Source organism: Choloepus didactylus, chromosome X (assembly GCF_015220235.1).
Source record: "Choloepus didactylus isolate mChoDid1 chromosome X, mChoDid1.pri, whole genome shotgun sequence".
Lineage (NCBI taxonomy): Eukaryota > Metazoa > Chordata > Mammalia > Pilosa > Megalonychidae > Choloepus > Choloepus didactylus.
In genome coordinates this window covers 41,248,941-41,269,426 of record NC_051334.1, presented here as the reverse complement: position 1 = coordinate 41,269,426, position 20,486 = coordinate 41,248,941, and the positions used below count along the sequence as shown (strand labels likewise).

At 40.1% G+C, this 20,486-nt stretch overlaps 1 protein-coding gene across 2 annotated transcripts; it reads right to left on the bottom strand.

Moving 5' to 3' along the window:
• Nucleotides 1–1,515: 1,515 nt before the first annotated feature.
• DDX3X (DEAD-box helicase 3 X-linked) lies at nt 1,516–15,856 on the bottom strand. 2 transcript variants are annotated; one of them, XM_037821351.1, is made up of 17 exons: nt 15,705–15,856; nt 12,926–12,983; nt 11,808–11,855; nt 10,136–10,268; nt 8,999–9,157; nt 8,821–8,920; nt 8,250–8,385; nt 7,196–7,281; nt 6,897–6,995; nt 6,635–6,795; nt 6,085–6,229; nt 5,861–6,005; nt 5,475–5,656; nt 5,266–5,383; nt 4,806–4,959; nt 4,355–4,494; nt 1,516–4,155 (listed from the first exon to the last, which is right to left on the bottom strand). In XM_037821351.1, exons 1-17 carry the CDS (start codon nt 15,747–15,749, stop codon nt 4,076–4,078), a joined length of 1,989 nt encoding a protein of 662 aa, XP_037677279.1. In that variant the 5' UTR covers nt 15,750–15,856; the 3' UTR covers nt 1,516–4,075. The 2 variants fall into 2 exon arrangements, with proteins under 2 accessions (XP_037677279.1, XP_037677280.1); XM_037821352.1 differs by having other exon boundaries at nt 4,355–4,491.
• Between the last annotated feature and the right edge of the window lie 4,630 nt (nt 15,857–20,486).

Here is a 20,486-nt window from a genome sequence, read left to right as displayed (position 1 = left end):
ATCGTGGGATTGAGAAAGCTTCTTGACCAAAAGGGAGAAATGATTTCAGTGGCTGAGAGATTTCAAATGGAGTCAAGAGGTCACTCTGGAGGGCATCTTACGTGCTACATAGATATCCCTTTTTCGTCTTTACTGTATTGGAATAGCCAGAAGGAAATTCCTGAAACTGTTGAACTGCAACCCAGTAGCCTAGATTCTTCAAGACGATTGTATAACTATATAGCTTACACGGTGTGACCATGCGATTGTGAAAACCTTGTGGCTCACACTCCCTCTGTCCAGTGTATAGACAGATGAGTAGAAAAATGGGGACAAAAAGTAAATGCGTAATAGGGGGGAACAGGATGCTTTGGGTGTTCTTTTACCTGTACTTTTATTCTTTTTATTTTTTGGAGTAATGAAAATGTTCTAAAATTGGTTGTGATGAATGCACAACTATATAATGGTACTGTGAGCAATCGATTGTACTTTATATGATTATATGGTATCTGATTATATCTCAATAAAGTTGACTTAAAAATGATTGAAAAAAACTTAGGCAGTCCCCCCACAGCACATTTTAAATGTTTACTCTTCTCTAATAATTTACATAAAGGGGACCTTGAGCAACTCTTAAATCCCATTTCACCTAATTTAAATCACCTTTAGCCATTGACTAGCTTCTCAATCCAACAATCCTAAAGCAACCTCTTTCCATGCTTAGACTTAAAATTCAGATTCAACTACTTTCCCCATTCCTATGTCCAAAATGAACATGACCTATTATGGTTCAAATGTCTCCCGTAAGATCTTAGGCTTGCTATTGTGGGAACATGACTAACTCTGAAAACGGTTAACTATCCAGAATTAAGTATTTCCTTACACTGAAAAAGAAATTCTTAAATCATACTGCAAATCAAGGACTAGATGTGTAACTGATGCTTGTAGTTTCGTTAGTTTGAACCATATCAAACCGCTGACAATGACCCCTTTTGACTGAAAAAGACAATAGCAATTTCATGTGGTTCAACCTACTTTCTTAGAAGTTAACATTTATGCAGTTATGCTCCTCTTAGCATCTCTTTAATTGGCAGACTGCCAGCAGCAATGGTGATGGATGTCAGGGATTAAATTAAAAGATGAAGGACGACCATCTGTGCCACCTGTTACCCCTGACCTATTCGAAAGATACCCTTGTTCCCTAAGCAGATAGTAATATTTACCATCACTTGTCAAGATTACTAATAAACTCGACTTTTATCCAATTCTCTCTTCCATCGTTCAACCATCCCTCATGTCTACTGCTTCAGAGACTTTCACTCATGTTAAGCTGCTTAAAGTACAAACCAATTTAAAATACATGCTATATGATGATAAAGGCCTTTTAGATTCCCATGTATTACAAAAATCCTGTTTTGTTGTATTATAAACTGACACTGTCTTCATCTTTTATTTACAAATATTTAATGTACCAGAGTAATTCTGTTGCTCGCAAACAGCACTGGACAGTAACCAAGAAATGACATTTTACAAATCTTTCAGGCAAGAGCACAACTTTATTTTCACTTTTCCTAATAAACCACAATTGACAGCAACAAAGGAGACTGTGCAGTTGAACTTTTTATTTTAATAAAATCAGAATATGCACAGCACATGCAGTGCTAGCATCTAAACTAATACAATAAGCAATTACTAAAGCTACAGTGACTTGAGGTTCAATCTTTACATTCAGCAAGTTTAAATCCATTCTTACATGATTTTTTAAACCTTAGTAACTGAAAATATTGCTTGCTGATAAAACTTGCTCAAATGCTACTGCTGAATGTACAAGTCACTGATTATGCCAATACAACAAAGATAACCACATGTTTGAGGATTGCAATGTGCCAGACATTCAATGAAAAAAAAAATACACACAACTAAACAAAACTCACGCAACAAACATCTGAGAATCTGGACATTTCATATCAGTGTTTTGAAGTGTTTCATTAATATCTTAAGACAAGTGTATCAAAACCTTGGCATGTTTTAATTTCAAGTCGCCAATTTGTTTTTAATAACATCAGAAAGTTATGGCTACACTGCCAATGCCGGGTCTGCTTAATTTGACTTAAGAGTTTAATATGACTTAACATTAAAAGCTCACACTACCCCGAAATATATAATTTCACGCATACGGTGACATTCAACATTCAAGTGCCAGTGTTTTTGTACTGTCTTTTGGTCAAGTTTCTTTAAACTTTCAAAGAATCACTTTTAGGCTTACAAAAATAAATATTTGTCAAAATGTTCAATAAATATTACATAAAACTAGCAGCAAAAGGTATCTAGAAATCTGTCATGTGCAAATAGTTTTCTTCTCAACTATCATTCCCATGGTCCCAAATAAATTTTAGAATCTAGTCCCATCCCCTTCCTAGACAAGCTGCGTTCAACAATCTCCAAGAGACAAAATAAGATTGGAAGTTTAAGGACACGCACACAAGACATATATATAAAATTCTCTGAATGTGCAATAAAAGAAGTACTTTGTAAAAAGTTATGGGCAAAATGTACAAGGGCCTAAACCTAGACTAATTGAAATAGCACCATAACAAATGACCTCAATACTGTCAAGTGCACCTACTTAATAAAAAGTTTTAGAACAAGGCACAATACACTTGAAAATCTATTGCACTTTAGGAAATTTTTGCCATCTTCCTATGCCACTGTAAAAAGACTGAGCGTTTTGATCACCGCATTCTGGCCACAAAATCAGCACAGAATTCAAAGTGGCAGAGGCATTTTAGTGGTGGACAATGCTCATCTTTGGCCAGATTTAGCATAAACAGACTATAAATACAATGGAAACCTATGCAACTAAAACTGACTAAAACTGCACTGTATAGCAGAATTGACACCTTGTGCAGTTATGTACATATTTCCAACCTGTGTGATCTCAAAGATTTCAGTTTGTTACTCTTCTGGAGCCACTTTTACAAAGTCTATAGTAAGCCAGTTTAACATCTCAACGCAGCTTGAACAGAGTAATGTGAATCGGCATTTAAAATAAAGCCTGCTGCATAATTCATCCTGTTCATATCCTCTTGACCAAAAAACATCAACACTAGCATGCGTTATTAGACCAAAAATCATCCAGGGCCCTAATGAGGGCTGGTCATTGCTGTGGTCAGCCATTCTACCATTTCAATTTCATTTATGGCAGGCATTTAAAGTCTAAGTAGATGAATTCTCCTAAAAACCTATTTCAAGTTATCAGACCTTTAAACTTTCCCTGTAATAGTATGCCCACATTTGGCTAGCTCATAATTCATGATCTGCCTAAACACTGAAAGAGGAATTGCTGTATTTACTTGCATTAAACTTTGAAAACAGTGCTTTGAATGTATGCATGTATTCATACATCACCTCATCATGACTGGAATGGCTTGATTAAAGACTATCAGGTTCTAAATACCTATCCAGGATAGAGTGAGCAAATCAGAACTTTAACTTAATACAGTTTGCCACATTAGAAACTAATTCCATTAATATGCTTCAAGACGTTTGTTGTTTTCCCCCAATCTGCAAGTATCAAAAAGCCCTAATGCAGGCTACTGCATAAGTTTTTTTCCTTATAGTTTTTATGGATGAATCGATGATTCCTGTTAAGTTGTATCACACCTGTGTGCCAAGGTTTGATTTTAGCCCAAGTTCAGTAAATTTATTTTGTCAAAACAATTGATATCTTGAGCATTACTGAGCCAACAGGACATCAAAATAAAAAGTTGTCTAAAGTTAAAGGCACAGTACATTAACAAACAAATGATCCTCAGTCACAAAATTATAAATGCAGTTTGGGATGGGGGTAGGCGGGAGGGGAGTTAATCCAAACTACAGCAATGAAGTCTTCAAACCACCTTCTGAACAGGGCTGCTGACTGTTCCTTTCATTTCTTCTTGTGACTTTGAGCTCCCTTAAAAAAAAAAATTTCAGTGGAGAATCACAGCTGGTAATGTACTGCGAGTTCTTGAAGCTACACAAGGTATAGTCTGGCTAAGTTACATGTGGTTTCCATATTAGCTTGTTTGGCAGGGTGACCTGCTGTAAAGCAGGTTCAGTTGCCCCACCAGTCAACCCCCTGGGAGTTGTAATTTCCTCCATATCCATCACTGTTGTAAAAGCCTCCATAGCCACCTAATGAGAGATTTCAAAAAAGAGAAAAATTAAGTCATCCATTTTCAGATATAATCCTTCCTTTAATTACTTTGATGAAAAGCTAAAGAAAAGAAAAGCAACCTGCCTGTTGAACTTCCCCAATACTTTTAATTATGCTTTGAAAATGATGACCAAAAGGAAAAACCCCAAGACAGGAGAGAGAAAAAATTAACATTACCTCCACCAAATCCTCTGCTGCTTCCGTGACCGCCTCCACCACTGCGACTGCTGCTTGCACGGCTGCTACTAAAGCTAGAATTGCTGGCACCACTACTTTGTCGATAGTCTCTGGCACCAAATCCTCCACTGAATCTACTACTACAAGAGAGGAAAAAAAGTGTTGGTCCAGGGGGATGAAATTCTACTAAATAACCCAATCCCTGTTAAAACTTCTCAATTCTTAACTTTTCAATTCACAATTCCCCATCTGGCCATATTTTTCCTAATAGTGGTTTCAAAGGGCCTTGGCAGTGACAATACCCCTTTACCTAAAGGATCTAAGCAAACCAAGAAAACTAAGCTTTTAAAATTAAATACTTGAAAAGATAATCTTGGACTACTTGTTCAGAGTAAATAAAGAAGTCTAAAAGTGAATGCTCATACCCCTCATTATATAAACATATTTTTACCTCTTAGAACGTCCACGACTGCTACCCTTGTAGTGGTGTTCATAAGCCATATTTTCTAACCAGGATGGCACTTCTTGTTTAGCTTCAACAAGAAGATCCAACAAATCCTTGGTGATGTTTATGTTCCTCTCATTGAAGAATGAGGTGGCAAGACCTAAAACAGTTAAAAAGAAGTACATAAAGCTGAGTTCTTTCCATAGAGTATTCCATAATATTCTTACTCTCATATGCAGAATATTAAGTAGAATACTGAAGAAAAAAAAAAAAAGATTACAATTAGCTATTTAACTAACTCAAAGTACTTTGAGACCAACTCTGGCTTTTATTTCATCTCTTGCTAAATTATATTTTAGTTGCAGTCCTTGGAAATAGCAATTCTAGTATTTAAGAGCCTGTAAAGTTCTTTGCTGCATGCATCACAACGAAAAATAACTAGGCCATCAAGTAACTAAACACTTACCAAGGTTTCCTACACGTCCTGTACGGCCAATGCGATGTACGTATTCTTCAATATCACTTGGCAAGTCGAAATTGATAACATGTTTCACATTTGAAATGTCCAGTCCTCTTGCTGCTACCTGGAATTTAACTTTTGTTATATATAGTTCATTTAAAAGAAAGCAAATATTTGAACATACTGAACCTGAAAGTAAGATGGTGTATACATACTGCTGTAGCCACTAGAATTGGGCTTTTTCCTGAGCGGAACTGGTGAAGGGCCTCTTCTCTATCTCTCTGAGATCGGTCTCCATGGATACTGGTACAAGCATATCCTTCATGATACAAGAAATCCTCAAGAGAATCTGCACCCTTTTTGGTCTCCACAAACACTAAGGTCAGTGAATCCTTGCCTAAATTTGAAAAATTCAAGTTTTTTGTCACCAATAGTAGCATAGCTCTCTTTGCACTTAGTAATGCAAACAATCATTAAAATCCATTATTTTAATAGAATGTTTTGAAGGGAGAGATTCAATATCAAGAGGTGATTCAAAAACAGATCCTCATTACCCAAGCCACCAGAGAGAGCAACATTAAGAAATTATTCATGGTTTCACCTGTTGCATTTAGGAGGTCAAGTAGGAATGACCGTTTGTCTGACTCTTCCACCCATACTACTTTCTGTGTAATATTCTCAGAGGTAGAGCCTACTCTTCCTACAGCCAGAAAGATATATTCATCCAAGAAGTCACGAGCAAGCATCTGAAAGGGGAAAAAAAGTTACTATCTACTAATAAACAAATAGTAAATTTAATAAAATGTGCAACATCAAACCAACTACCTGTATTTCCTTAGGAAAAGTAGCACTAAACATCATGGTGTGGCGAACTCCCTTTGGTGGCATAGTGTCTTGTTCAACTATTCGCCGTATCTGAGGTTCAAACCCCATATCCAACATCCGATCAGCTTCATCCAATACCAAGTACCTGTCATGGGGAAAAACTCAGTATAGAAGTTGACGAAAATCAAGATAATCTTTAGTATAGCTGTTTACCCTTATATATTCGTTCAGGTTGGTAAACTTCCTCACCTCACACAGGACATAATTCCTGCCATGCGCTTTATTGTCTAAGATCACATAGCCAAATTAGTTCTTACTATATGTGATTCTGTCCCCAAAGTCTCATCATCCTCAGTCTCTATTATTTAAATTATCATGGATTTTTTCAACATTAAACTCATGATGTATAAGCTTTTAATAAAAAAATAGCTAAAATAAATCACTTATCTTCTTTCAACTTAAAATTTAGACAATGCTAGTAAATGCAACAAAAGTAATAGTTAGAAACATAAAACAATGTTTCGTTCCATACATTTAAAAATAAACATACTTGCAGAAATCTAATCCAATCTTTCCTCTTTCCATCATATCCACTAGACGTCCTGGAGTGGCTACTAACAAGTGGCATCCACGTTCTAAGTCTCGAATCTGCTGGCCAATATCAGCACCACCATAAACCACACAAGGACGAACTCGAGATCGGTATGAAAACTATAAGCAAAGAACTTCCATCAACTTCAAGACCAAGATCTTTTATATGGTCATCAAACATTTCGATGAGAAAGTCAAAAGTCACAGAAATGCATACTTACTTTCCTGGCTTCCTCGTAGATCTGTACTGCCAATTCTCTCGTTGGTGCCAACACCAAGGAGATTGGGTATTGTTTGCGGCGCCCATATCTCCCATTTTCCTATAAAATAAATTTATAACTATAGCACACTTTTATAGAAAAGTCCATTATGACAATTTCCTTTGTAATTTAAGGATCACACTTAAAAACCATTTTTTATTATATATATTGGAAAAAGACTTAGTATCATTTAGAAAGCTCCCTCAACAGCTACCTACAAAGTTCTACAATAATTTCCCACTTTAGAAAGAAACATTTACCTTCATGGCCCTCAAAGCATCACCTGGACCATCTGAGTAAATCTGGCTCAAGATGGGCAAAAGAAATGCTGCAGTTTTTCCAGACCCTGTTAAGAAAAAGGATATTTATAGTACAGAAAAAAAATCTGCTTACCACCTCTGAATAAATACCAATGAGCGTTTTAACTGCTCCATTACTACAAATAATTAGTAACTTTATGTGCAAATTTTCTAAAAATTAATAGCTAAGTGAAAAACACGAAGAAGTGACTTCTTTGATACATCTATAGTAGGGGTCAGCAAACTAAGGTCCAGACTGCCACTTATTTTTGTAAATAAAGTTTTATTGGGCTAGTCATGCCTATTAATTTACATATTGTCTATGGCTGTTTCCACACTATAACAGCAGAGCTGAATAACTGTGCTAGAGACCACATGGCCTAAGAAGCCAAAAATATTTACTAACTGGTCCTTCACAGAAAACATGCCAACCCCTGGATCGATAACAGTATTCACTTCTTTGCATTTGTTTGGCTATGTGGCGTCAATTTCAATTTTTAAACATCTCCTTGATAGCAGCATATAAAGGACGAATTTTTACCCTTCCCTGAGGAAGGAAAGACCTCCAATTATTCAAGTTCTATGTGCTCTTAAAAGGGGGGAAATCTTGTCACACTTTCAAACTGGCCAAACTCACACAAAGTAAAACTTGTACCCAATTCAGAGGGTGTAACTGTTAAGAATCCTCATTCCTCCTTACACCAGACACAATGTTTTATCACTACCTTTCCCTGTTTCAGTAGTGGTCACAGGCAAATGACTTTCTATAGGCTTCCCCAAAGTGCCCCAATGAAAATACTAGGGGTAATATAGGATCCAAAGTCCTAAGACAAAGAGATACAACCCAGCTATTCCTTAACTATATCAAAGTATATTGGTCAGCCTAAATACAGGACTCAAGCTTCTCTTTGAAACCTAGATACTCCAATATGTATACATTCTTTCTTGCACTAATTTTTAAAGCAAGTCCCATTAGTATTCTTGACAATTTTTTACTCTTATGAAGTGAGCTCACCTGTTTGGGCACAAGCCATCAAGTCTCTTTTTTCCTTGATAATAGGAATAGCATGCTTTTGCACAGGAGTTGGGCGAGTATAACGAGTAAGCTCAATGTTTCCCATGATAATTTCTCCCATCTCGACATCGCTGAACTGTTAAGAAATTCAACTGGGTTAAACAGCTAGAAATGCTTTCTGGTGTCCTGTGTTATACTAATACAACAATGTAAACAAACAACTAGCAACTTATCTATATTTAAGTAACTTAAAAAAGGTACTTTGATTTTAAGTAAAATTGTCATGGTACATCATGAAAAAAAACCAAATCAACCCCCAGGCTTCATCTACATTGGAGAAGTTTTGGGGTTCTTCCAATTTTCTGTTTTAGGAGTGAATTCTTCTTAATACTGACAATGAATTCAATTTCTCCCTTTTCACAAATCAATGACATTTTTTCTTTTTATTTTAAGTAACGTAGAAGAATTGTTAAAATAAAGAAGGCATGGAAACCATCTCATTTTGATGTGCCGAGAAATCATTTACACTTACTTCCCTCTACATCTCAAGAGGCCAAGCAAAAACACTTACACTTTCAATATGTGGAGGACAGTTGTTGCCTGTTGCCTCAACTGGAATGTCGTCATATTTCTCAAAGTTAATCCCAGTGTTGCCTCCAGAAAAGAGTTCCCTGAAATAAAGATTGATAAATTTCTTATACTACATAATAAAAGCTACACCACAATTAACATACATTTAAAAAACTTACTGCTCCAAGCGTTCACTTGGTGGAAGTGGTTTTGACCAATCATCTTCATCTGATTTGTCACACCAGCGACTGTTTCCACCACGTTCAAATTTGCCAAATCCACCTCTGTCGCCACGGCTGCCAATGCTATCATAGTCATTCCGTCCACGATCATCAAACCTGAACAGCACAAGGGATTAAATCAGAATTGTAGCATTTAACCATTACCAGATTCCTAACCACTACCCTGAAACTGTATTGAATTACTCATCATGGCTAACTTCAAGGAAGTCAACAGTCCAATTCTGGCTTATTCTTCTCTGACAGTTAAGGCCCTCTAAACAAACACATTATATGTATTATTTACATAACTTCATATTTAAACACAGGCAGGCTTATTTACATTTCTATAATATTATACAGCCTAAACAGGCCTGGCACATGCTGAAATTAAGAATTAGGTTTTACATATATGTAATTAGCACATACCTTACACCTTCATTTTTAAAGTGCTCATCCAAATATATTTAGTGGTAGGGAAAAGAAAAAGCTAATGCACCAAATATCAATTGTCCCGGTTATACTAGGACATCATTTAAAGGACAATTCACCTGTGTGACAGACTTTGGGTAAAAGGTAGAAAATAATCCTTACCTGAATTGAGATGTTTTAGAGTTTTAGGCCTGTTTGCGAAAAATCAGGACACGGGACTAACCACAGCTATTAGGCGCATGAGGTCAGTTCACCACACTTGTGTAATCAAAAATATAAGGTGTTTAAAAATTATCATATAGAGAAGCCACAAAAAATCCCAACCAAATTAGGCCATTCACTAGACGAACTTACTCTTTTAAATAGAATATTTAACACTAGAGAAATAAAAAAATAACTAATTTCATTGTGCCAAGAGTATATTCATATTTTCATCTGATTTCTGTGTTAACAGGGTCAATGTAGTAAAGACCACCACAATTTAAGTAACAATTAAACACATTATACTTAACATCTAAAATAGCGGGAGGCCTACTTAGGAGAAAAAAAAAATCATACCTAAAGGTCAGTAAGAGTACAAGAATGAGAACTCATCTAATTAAAGATCAATTGCTCAATTGATATTGTACACACAGACATAAGATGAGAAGACAAGAAATCACTTACCTTCCCCTTGATCCACTTCCACGATCACTGAAGAAACTAGATTTTCCTCTTGTATCACTACGAGACCCAAAACTGCTGTATGCATCCTTATCTTTGCTAGAACTCCACCCTGAACTATCTTTATCGTAGAATCCTTCAACAAAAAGGACAAACTTGTTTTTATTCCATTAGTTAGAAAGTGACAGTACCCTAACACAATTCCAGCTTTCTGAATTTGAAACCCTCCACTGACTTTTTAGAGTTGGTTTACTTCAGCACACACGTTTTAAAAAACTTTAATCCTCTCCAATAGAAAATACTGTATAATAAACCAAGTTATCCGGCAGCCTAAGAAGAATGTCCTGAATGAATATCACACTTCTAAGAGGTCAATCGCTTTGCCTGTAATACAATGATGATAGCATTGTCTTGTGACCATCACAATTTAATTTCCACTCATTTCTATAGGTGTGAATGAGTTTGCTGGGCAAGTTACCGTTTTTATTCCAATGTTTCTTAGAGGTGGTTTCATTCAAAACATACTTTTTAGGGTGTCAGATCACCAGGATTAAATACAGTATTTTTTTAGTTTCAATAAACATTCAGATAAGAGGGGATGATGAGCATATAAATTAGCCCAACAACTTGTTAAGTAGAGGGTTTAACTATATTCAGTGACACCTTATTAAGTATTCTGAGACATGCTTTCTTATACCATTGGACAGCCAGGTGAACAAAGGGCCTTTGTAAAAAATAAAGAGTTATGTTAGATTTCTGTCAGCTCCAAAAACTCTGACACTGCCTTCTCCTTTTGATTCCTGTCACTACTAAGAAGGGGAGGAAGCACTAAATATACATGGGGTCAATTCCAGCTAGTACATTCTAAGGAATACTGAGAACACCCATGATGATAAAAAAGACAAACTCTGTAGTAACTAAAAAGATTATGATCAACAAAGTGATCTTTTGGTAAAAATAACCGATTTTACATCCACGTATTGTCAGTGACAGTGAAACTAGTACAGACTACTTGTGCAGGAACCACAGCAAACCACTGACTCTCCCCTTCTCCAAATTTCAGATCACCTATTTTACAGCTGTCCCATAATAGGAAACATTTACTGGTTTCTAGTTCTCACTACATCACAAACTTAATGGAAAAAGACACCAGGTGTTTGGATACATTTTAAACAAATTGCAATGAAGCAGTTAAGATGAGACCGGAGAATCACTCCTACTTACTGGGAGTGTGCCCCAAATGTGCCAAAGCCTATATCTCTGTTAACTATTCTGCAATAACCCAATCTTCATTTTGGCACCTTGGGAAGTCAGAAACAAGTGGGTTGTTATCATCATGCAGTTTGTTTTATACAGTAGAGCATCCAACCACCTGTTTCAAATTGAAATCGTGTTGTAAATGATTACACACAGAGATTAAGTAAAAGCCTAGGGAAATTGTACAAAACCACACCTTTTGCCTCAGAAGAGTTTGGCATAAGAAATGCAAAATTTTCCACTGTGTGACATTAGATGAATTTTTCCATAATTAAAAGTCCTAATATTTGAACCAGTACTGACAGAAGCACAGGAACATAATGTTTAGACTTCCCCAAGTTGTCTCATTTTCTCTAGACTTTAACTAACTTCTCAACACAGGAAAAATTACATCTACATAGGTGCTATAAGGACTTACCTTTAGCAGCTTCTCTGTTCCTTAAGTGAGGAGGAATATAACGTCCTTCTAAAAGAAATAATATAAAATTTAAAAGCTAAGAACCTTCACATTAAAGCTTTTTACCAAATTTCTACCGTTAAAAATTGCCCTGGAAAATATTTTTAATTTCTAACCTACATACCTGGAAACAAGAGGGGAAAAAAAATGAATCCATTTAATTGAGTAAGCCTAGTTAGCAGTGCTTAATTTTTTTTTTCCAGAAAATTGTCATATAAATTAACAACAGTTGCAACTCAAGTATTAATGTAGCAGCCTAAAAGAATACTATGTAATATATCACACAATTAGCTATTCAAGATTTTTGTTTTGTTTTGTTTCTAGTCTGGTAAATCTGAACGCATACAATAAAGACACATGGTAAATCTGAAAAGGGGAACTGAGTTTTAATTTGGGGCTCGTTGAGCTTAAGGAAAGTAAGCCAGCTGTTGTTCTGTATGCGGTCTAGACTGGATGAGAAGCAAAAGCAATTAATGTATACCCACAAGATAAAGGAAAGTTAACTCACTTTATTGCTAGTAAATCTTTAATTTATAGCTTTCTTTTTCACTTCTGGGTTGAAGTAAATATTCAAAAGTTTTAAAATTTTACATCTAACTTTTCTAAAGAATGATACAGCCAAAATTTAAAACCCTAACCACCACCAAGATTCAGTCTAACCTGTTCTATTAAGTCTCATGTTCTTCATGAACATGTATGTACATGTTCATAAACCCTTACTGGGTTAATGCAGTTCTGGTTAATTCACTATCAGAGATGGACAGATCCCCCACCACCTCTAAGCTGGGCACAGGATTCATACTAGACATAATCAAACTCTTTTCTTCTAAAGATAATTTGTGTCTCATACAAGGTTCTCTCTAATGGTTAATTTTTACTCAAAAGACGATACTGCCAATTTGCCTTTTATTGCCGTAAAGACCACAAAGCTTTAGATTGATCACTAGTACTAGTCTACATCAAGTCCAAGCAGTAAAACTTACAGAGGAAATCGCCAAATTTTAAATAAATCCAATGAAACGTTAAGATATTGAGCTCTAATAGAGAATCAGCAAAAGTCCATTAAATGTGTTACTTACTGCTGGCTGTACTTCCTCCACTCTGATTATCTGAAGAGTTCAGGTCTAGGCCAGCAAACTAGGAGAAAAGAGATGGTTAACAGCCCATGTGCCGAAGAATTACACTAAAACTAGTCCTCTGCCCTCTAGCATTTACTAGCACCCACATTCAAATAGTTGTCCTGCCTTCCCTAGGGTGCTGATGGGAATGTAAATAAGAATGCTTTCAAGACTGTAAAGCTCTAAGCAAATGCAAAATAGTACTACAGCATATACTGCAGAAGGCAGCACACCCAATACGCTGGTGCTATACAGCAGAAACTGAGTCCCACTTGAATTCATTCATTCAAAATAAATTATCCCTATAACATTTTCTAGAGTAAAAGCTTCCTTTTAGTTACACTGACTCTCAAGAAATTAAAATTATTGAAAAACGTCAAATAAATATTGCACAAATATTTTTAATTAGGGTAGCACTATTAAAAAAAAGCAACAGTGCCCACCATTTACTTCACATAACTATATCATTTAATCTATTCAACCCTATGAAGTAGAAACTATTTATTTCTCTAAACTTAAAGATGAGAGGCTCAGAGAAGACTTTGGTCATAGAGCTACTAAACAGCACAACCGCCATTTAATGCCCTGAAAGAATACTTTTATTGCCTTTCATCTCCAGCTCTATCCATCCCCCTAGACTGGTAGCTCAAAGCCTCAACAGCCTCAAAAGGTTACCTTTTCTCTTCACTGCCTTTTGTAATGACGAACCAGAAACCACTTACAAGCAATAGAAAAAACAAAAACAAAAACAAAAAAAAAACAAAAAAACAAAAAACTACACATGCCGACATATTTAGTTCCTTTTTTTAAAAAGCCACAAAAGACCAAGTCAGACTGTTGCCACCCGTTTGCAAAGAAAATATGCTATACCATAACACATGCTTATAAATCCTGTATTGGAAGTTCAAGATGATACTGCCAATTTGCAAGCATCAATGGAGACAATATAAACTGGAAACAGACATTTAAAAAAAAAAAAAAAAATACAGTAACATTCCGGACACCTCACTCCCAAAATTTTTATGAGTAAAAATGTTGCCATGCTTTCTTCTGCACTAGTTATCCCAACAGATTTGACACTTTAAACCCTAATAGGGACACAAACTTTTTGTACTTGTTACATACAAGTTTTGTTACTAATGAACTAGGAAGTAACTTTAAACACTACTCTAAATTGTTAGGATTACATTATTGCAATTTTTTTCAGTTATGAATTTGCCCATTTCCTACGTCCCTGAATGCTTAATTTTTCTAGTTAAATCGATTACAAATTTAAGTACGAGTCATTTCTGCCTAGAATCTTAAAAATGGAACCATCTATATGGAAAATGTTAAAATTGAGAATAGACTGTGTTCTTTATACCAGATTTTCTATGTCTATACTCCGTTCTACATATGAACTGTCCGCACTTTGGAGAAGTTAAAATAATCGATTCGTAATGGCAACACCATTATTTAAAGACTAAAACCGGCTCGCTGACGAGTTTCTCTGAAGCCCGATGATGCCTTGCTGCAGAGGGATGGAGACTACCTGTCACCAAAGACGAGCCCATAACCCTTCCTTCTCAGACCACACAAGTACTCCTCTCCCCAGTCCCCAAACCCTTAGAAGGGACGATTCCGGTTAAGACAGACCCAGGGACTCAGGCAGCAACAAATCAACAAAACCGTTTATTTCCCCTCAAGCCATATTCCGGGTATTTTCCCTCTGGGCGACCCCTGAATCAGATTGTCACCAACATAAGGACAAATATACAACCCGCGCTACCACCCAAAACGTCGCGCGGCCCCCGCGGCTAAATTGTCACAGTGACTATCCGGGGCAAGTAACAAGGAGGAAAGGACCGCGCCGGGTCCCTAACCTCCTGGATGTCTCCCTGCCGGCGCCCAGCCTCTATCTCAAGAGCCTAGCGCCACCGCGCACGCAGCGGCCCATAACTCCCTCCCCTCCCCCCCCCACTACTCCTCCCCGAATCTTCTGCGTCACAAAACTTTCCACTCCGGAAACGCGGCCTCATCGGCCGCGGCGCCGGGCCTCCGACGGCCCTGCGGAAACGGGGCTGAAGCCAAAGGACCTGCAGGAGGTATAAGATGCCCATTGCCCGTTCCATCCTCCTTTCTAACTCCTCCCTGGCCCGGCCTCTCCCGCTAGCGGGCCGCCGAGCCGCCAAGCCACCCGGCACCACACAAAGGCGGCCGCCGCCATTACCCCGAGCTAAGGCCACCCGCCCCCCGCTCGCACCACCCCATCTCACATTCCGGGACCACGGACCCCCTCCCGCTCACGCGCAAACACCGGGGCCGCCGGGTCTCCAGGGACAGGAATCCGGGCAGAGAGCGCTGAGAGGGCAAAAACCCAGGAGACAAAAACGGTCCCCTGCGGCGTAATGCCGCGCCGCGCCCGCCTTCCCGCCCCCCACCGGGTCACTAATCAGTCGGGGTTCGCGCGTGCGCGTCTCCGCGAGAGCGCGCGCACCCCCTCCCCCTCAGCCTGCGCACGCACACACAAAAGCCGCCATTGTGCTCGGCTTGGGGACAATACCACCGGCTAAGCCGGGACCAGGGTCCAGGCCCGAGTAACAACCACAACCGGCATTCCTGCCCCCTCCCCGTCCCTCCACAGCCCCGGAACCGGAGGCACCCCGGGAATGGAAACTAAAGATACCAGTTAGCACTGCGCCACAAGCTAGGTGTGGAGTGGGATTCATTCAATAACCCCAATATATTCACAGCAGCTCACCTGCTGGTCCAGCCCGAGCGCATTTTCCACCGCCACATGACTCATCCCTGAAGAGTATTGAGAACTCGGAATCGTCCACTGCTGACAGAGAGTGCTGATTCACCGCAAGGACCCTCTCACGGGAGAACTGCGGCTCTAGAGCGCACGGCGCGGTCACGGACCTAATATACCCACTTGAAAGCCTCCTACGTCAGCACGTAAGACGTGAGCCCTCCCCCTCACGCTCGCACTCTCCTACCGCTGCAACTTCTGCCCCGGCTCCCGTGCGTTCTTAGTCCTAACCTCGCTGGATTTTCTAGTCAGGCCTGCCCCCTCCTGTAGAGATCAGGGCGCCAAATGCTGTCGTATTTCGCAAGGGCTTCACTTCTTCAGCTCTCCGGTAATATCCTCTCCTGTATCTTGGAGGTCTCGAGATCTCGCGATAACTGGTTGTCTTCCCGCTTTCAGCGGATTGGGAGGCCCTAAAACCTAGGCCTGTTATCTCCTGTTTCCTTTCTCACACCCCCTCTTCCTTTCTTTCTAGCGCTCTTCCTCTCCTTTCTTTCTGTCTCAGTCCCCGGGTATCGTGAGATTTCTCTGTTCTAAGCAGCCTTCGCTCTTCCTCGTGTAGCTTTCCCGAAGTCGGAACTAGGCAAAGAGAGGCTCCAAGCCGAGGGGATGGCGGGTCACGTGACCGCAGGTTCGCACGGGGTGGCCATTTTGTATAGCTGGGAACCGTGTCTTAGAGTGCTTGGAATTTGGAGGGGGAGGGAAGGGAGAAGAGGGGAAAGGAGGGGGGGGGGAAAGGAGGAGGAAGGAGGGTGGGATGGTGACCGGGGTGGGGTAGAGGTAGCAGGGAAACTGGCGGCATGCGCCGGTGGCCAGACGCTTCCCCGCTCGGTTGCCTAGGCAGCGGGGGCGCGGCCTATGAACCGGAGGGCCCCACCCCCGACGTGAGCGCGCGCCCCCGCCCCTCCCCTCCCCCTCCCCCTCCCCCCCGCGGTGAGGAAACAATGAGACCATCGCGAGTTGAACAGCGCCGGTGGTTTTGCACCTTCCTGGGGATCCTGGCCCTCAGCCGCAACACCGGCTACTTTAGGCCCCCCGAGTCCCCCTGCAGGGCGTTGAGCGGCTCAGGGCCGATGGCCACCAGCGCTGCACTGCTTCCCCAAAGCCAGGGGTTCTTGGGGATTGTGAACGCCTCCCCTGGGTCCCAAGGGAGTCGGGGGTGTTTGTGGCTGGGCGGAATGCGACGGGATTATCGGCCTGGGCTGGTGGTGCCCCTCAGGCCGCCGCAGTGGTTGGGGAATGGGAGGAAATAGGCTTCTGCCGTCGGAGGAACCCCTTCTTGTGGCCCCCTCCTAGGCAGGGCCGCCCCTATTCCCAGCTTCAGTGCCGCAGGCCCTTAAATAGAAGAAAATATCCTGACTAACAGATCCCTCGCTTTCAGCGAGCCGGCAGCATATACGTAGTTCTTGTGAAAGCTCTTACCCCTCCCTCCTGACCCTCAGCCTGACCGAAGAATTAAATAATACGCCAGGTTTTGCACTATCCTCCAAAGGGACTTCTACTGCCAGAATTCAAATACCTCGTTCCCATCACATAATTTACCATATAACTTCTCTGCCTTTCCAGTCTTTAAAATTGAAACCGAAATTCAAAGGAGACGGAGATGAGAATATAAACCCTGCGTCCAGGGGCAAGTTGCTTAACTGCTTTGGGTCTTAAAGTCCCTCATCTGTAACAGTCGACTACACTACAGAACTCTGTAAAAGACCCAACTCTTCCTTTTTATCTCAAGGATTCGGTAACATCCCCTTTAACCTTTCTGAAATCACAAATTGTAGATAATATAACCTAAACCTATCAACACATTTTCAGAAAACATGACTTAGCTAAAATATTAAGTGAAAGCAAAATAATTATAATTTTTAAAATGTGTATTTTAAATTAGCAAAGCGTCCCACACGATTCCACTAACTGATGATAGATACTTGCCTCCTACAGCTACAAACACAAACCAAAAGGTGTGTTGTAGTCACAACTCAAGTACTATGAGCAGTGTCACTGTTGGTGATCTTAGTTTCCAAAATGGTGAGCTCCTGGTAAAGTTTAAAATGAACAGTACAATCTTCCCTTGATTGAGATAGTGATTGTATTCCTGGAAAATAAGTGTATATGGAAACCGGCAAAAATACTTTGTGTGTATATGTAAAAGTGTTAGTTCTAGGCTCAGATCATCATGACCAGGTTTTGCACCTGTGTGAAAATCCAGCAAGTAGAACATCTAGCATGCTAGGCCCCTGCCCACTAAATGCCCTCACCAGTCATTGTGACAACCAGAAATACACACACAGATATCCTGGACACCCCCTTGAGAACCACGAGGCTTAATGATCATTAGGGTCTGTTCCAGCTCATGGATCGTTGGTGAGATGTCCTTGGTTATGCTTCAGTTTCCTTTTCATATTAACCGGGGTAGCCATGAATCCGAGGTTCCAAAGCTGTGAGTTCTGACTTCCCTTCTAAACTGTATATAGCAGCAATGAGATGTACGGCCTACCCTGGTTCCGGGCTTTAATTTACACTTGAGTCGAGCTGGGGAACAGAGTACTGCCATAGGAGTACCTAAAAGAATTAAAATTATACAGCAGTTTCCTAGTTTTCAATTAGCCCCTCTGCGTAGACATACTCAGTTCAAACCACTAGGGTGTTTTGTTAATCAATAGGTTATAATTGGAACATCAAATTGGAAAGGAAGCGGGGAAACATACAAAGCTTTGTCTTTAAATGCATTTGCTCTGAAAAAGAATGATGTGCACACTTGAGGTAGCTAAATGAGCCAACTTTCACAGTACTCCAAATGACTATTCCATTAAGTAGTCATTTGCATATCTCCTCCACAAGGCCATTATTTGCACATTTTATTCAAAGTGACCTAAAAAGGGTAAAGAATGGTTAAAGCCAGGGGAGGTTTTTGCATGCTCACTTTTTTACATTCCCAGGCCTTTTAATTCCCAGGCCTTTTAAGTTAAGTGGCCATATTGATACCACATTATCTATCTGCACTACCACCCTCTCTCTCCATCCCTGGAGGCAGTCAAGTGGGCAAAGACTGGTGGTTCCCATCCCTGCTCAACTGCTTGCAAGCTGTGTGGCCAAGGGCAATTTACTTGACATCTCAGTGCCTCCGGTTCTTTGTCCGTACAGTTGGAATAAAAGTAGTATCTGTCAAAAGGTGGTTGACTCTTATTTTATACTCTGAAAGAAATGTGGTGTGTTTATGAACTTGTTAATCTGAATCAATGTTATTTAATCAATCAAATTTCTAGTCCATTTATTGCTTATTTTGGGCAAAAAGGGAAATTATGAAACACAGGAAAGTAAAATATAAACTGACTTTAAAAAAAAAAAAAGGTGATTGGGATTCAATGGCTCGTACATGAAGGTGCTTGGCAAAGAGGAAGTGCTTAGTACACGGTTGATACATGTACATATACACGTTTCTATCTCCCTGTCATCTCAACTTCCCCAGCAGAGTGGGTTGTCCTGGACACTGGGTTCCCACAGCACCCACTGTTTAAGCCACCACTGTAATACTCAGCATGTTGCCCTGTAGTTGTGTGTGGGAGGACCCCCCCGGGGGGGGGCTGGAACTTGTCATGCACTATCACTGTGCAGGGCGTGGCACGTCCATGTCCAGTAGATGTTTGATGATGGCTGAATAGCTAGTGCAAATGCCTGTCCTGTGCAAGTCGTGATGTGGGCCATGGTAAGGGCTCTAGATCCATTATTTGGCTTCCACAGATAGCTTTAAGCAAGTTTTATCACCACTGTGAAACTGAGATAGACTGAAATCACATTATCGCCATGTGAATAAATAATGTGCCTAAGTAACCTAAAAAAATAGGGCAGAAAGATAATTAAACTATTCTGCAGCTAGAAGACAAAGAATAGTCAAGAGGGATTCCAAGAGAGAGAACCTGCAGTGTCTTCAGTGAACTTACAATTGCTGGTCGTTTTTAACAAGACCCAGGGGTAAGGCCTGGGTCCACCTGACCACACTTCCCTTTAGTGTGGATTGGGAATAAAGTTCAAAGAGGGCGGGACTCCATCCCTGAAATCAGAAGGATAATTATAGGTGTGCAGGCAAAAGCAGTCCCCTTTTATGTTTTAAAGTACAATAGCCTTTTTAGTGTTTTTTTGTTTGCTTGGGACTTCAGGTAAAGCAGGTTAGTTTCAAATGCCAGGTAATTTATGGTAATTAGGAAAATGTTACTCTGGAGGATGATAAAAGTCCTAAAGGGAAAGGATATTGCTTATTCTCGTTATTCTCCAAGGGTGAGATCTGGTACATACAAAACCAGGAATGCTTTAAGCAATTCTTATCCTCCCAAATGGCAGATCTGGCCTGGAATCTGCTTTCCTGCCACAAAGGTGGCAAGGCCAAAAGCAAAATTAGATCAGAGGCCATCTTCTCAAGCATTAATATTGCTAAAAATATTTTCAACATAAAAGTCCAGTGTATGTCTGCCTTCGTGTATGCAAAGAGATTGGGGAGCACAAGGAGTAAGTAAGAGGGAAGCCTTGGGTAGAGGCTTTGAACTGGAGGGAAAGGGGCATGGAGGCTACCTTGCCTTGGGAGAGAAGATGGGGAGTCTGGTGTGGTAGGATGAATTATGTACCCCAACTTAGACCTGTTCTTAATCTTGAACCACATTCCTGTGGGTGCGAACCCATTGTAAATAGGATCACTTGAAGATGTTATTTTAGTTCAGGTTTAGCCAACTGAATGAGGTTGGG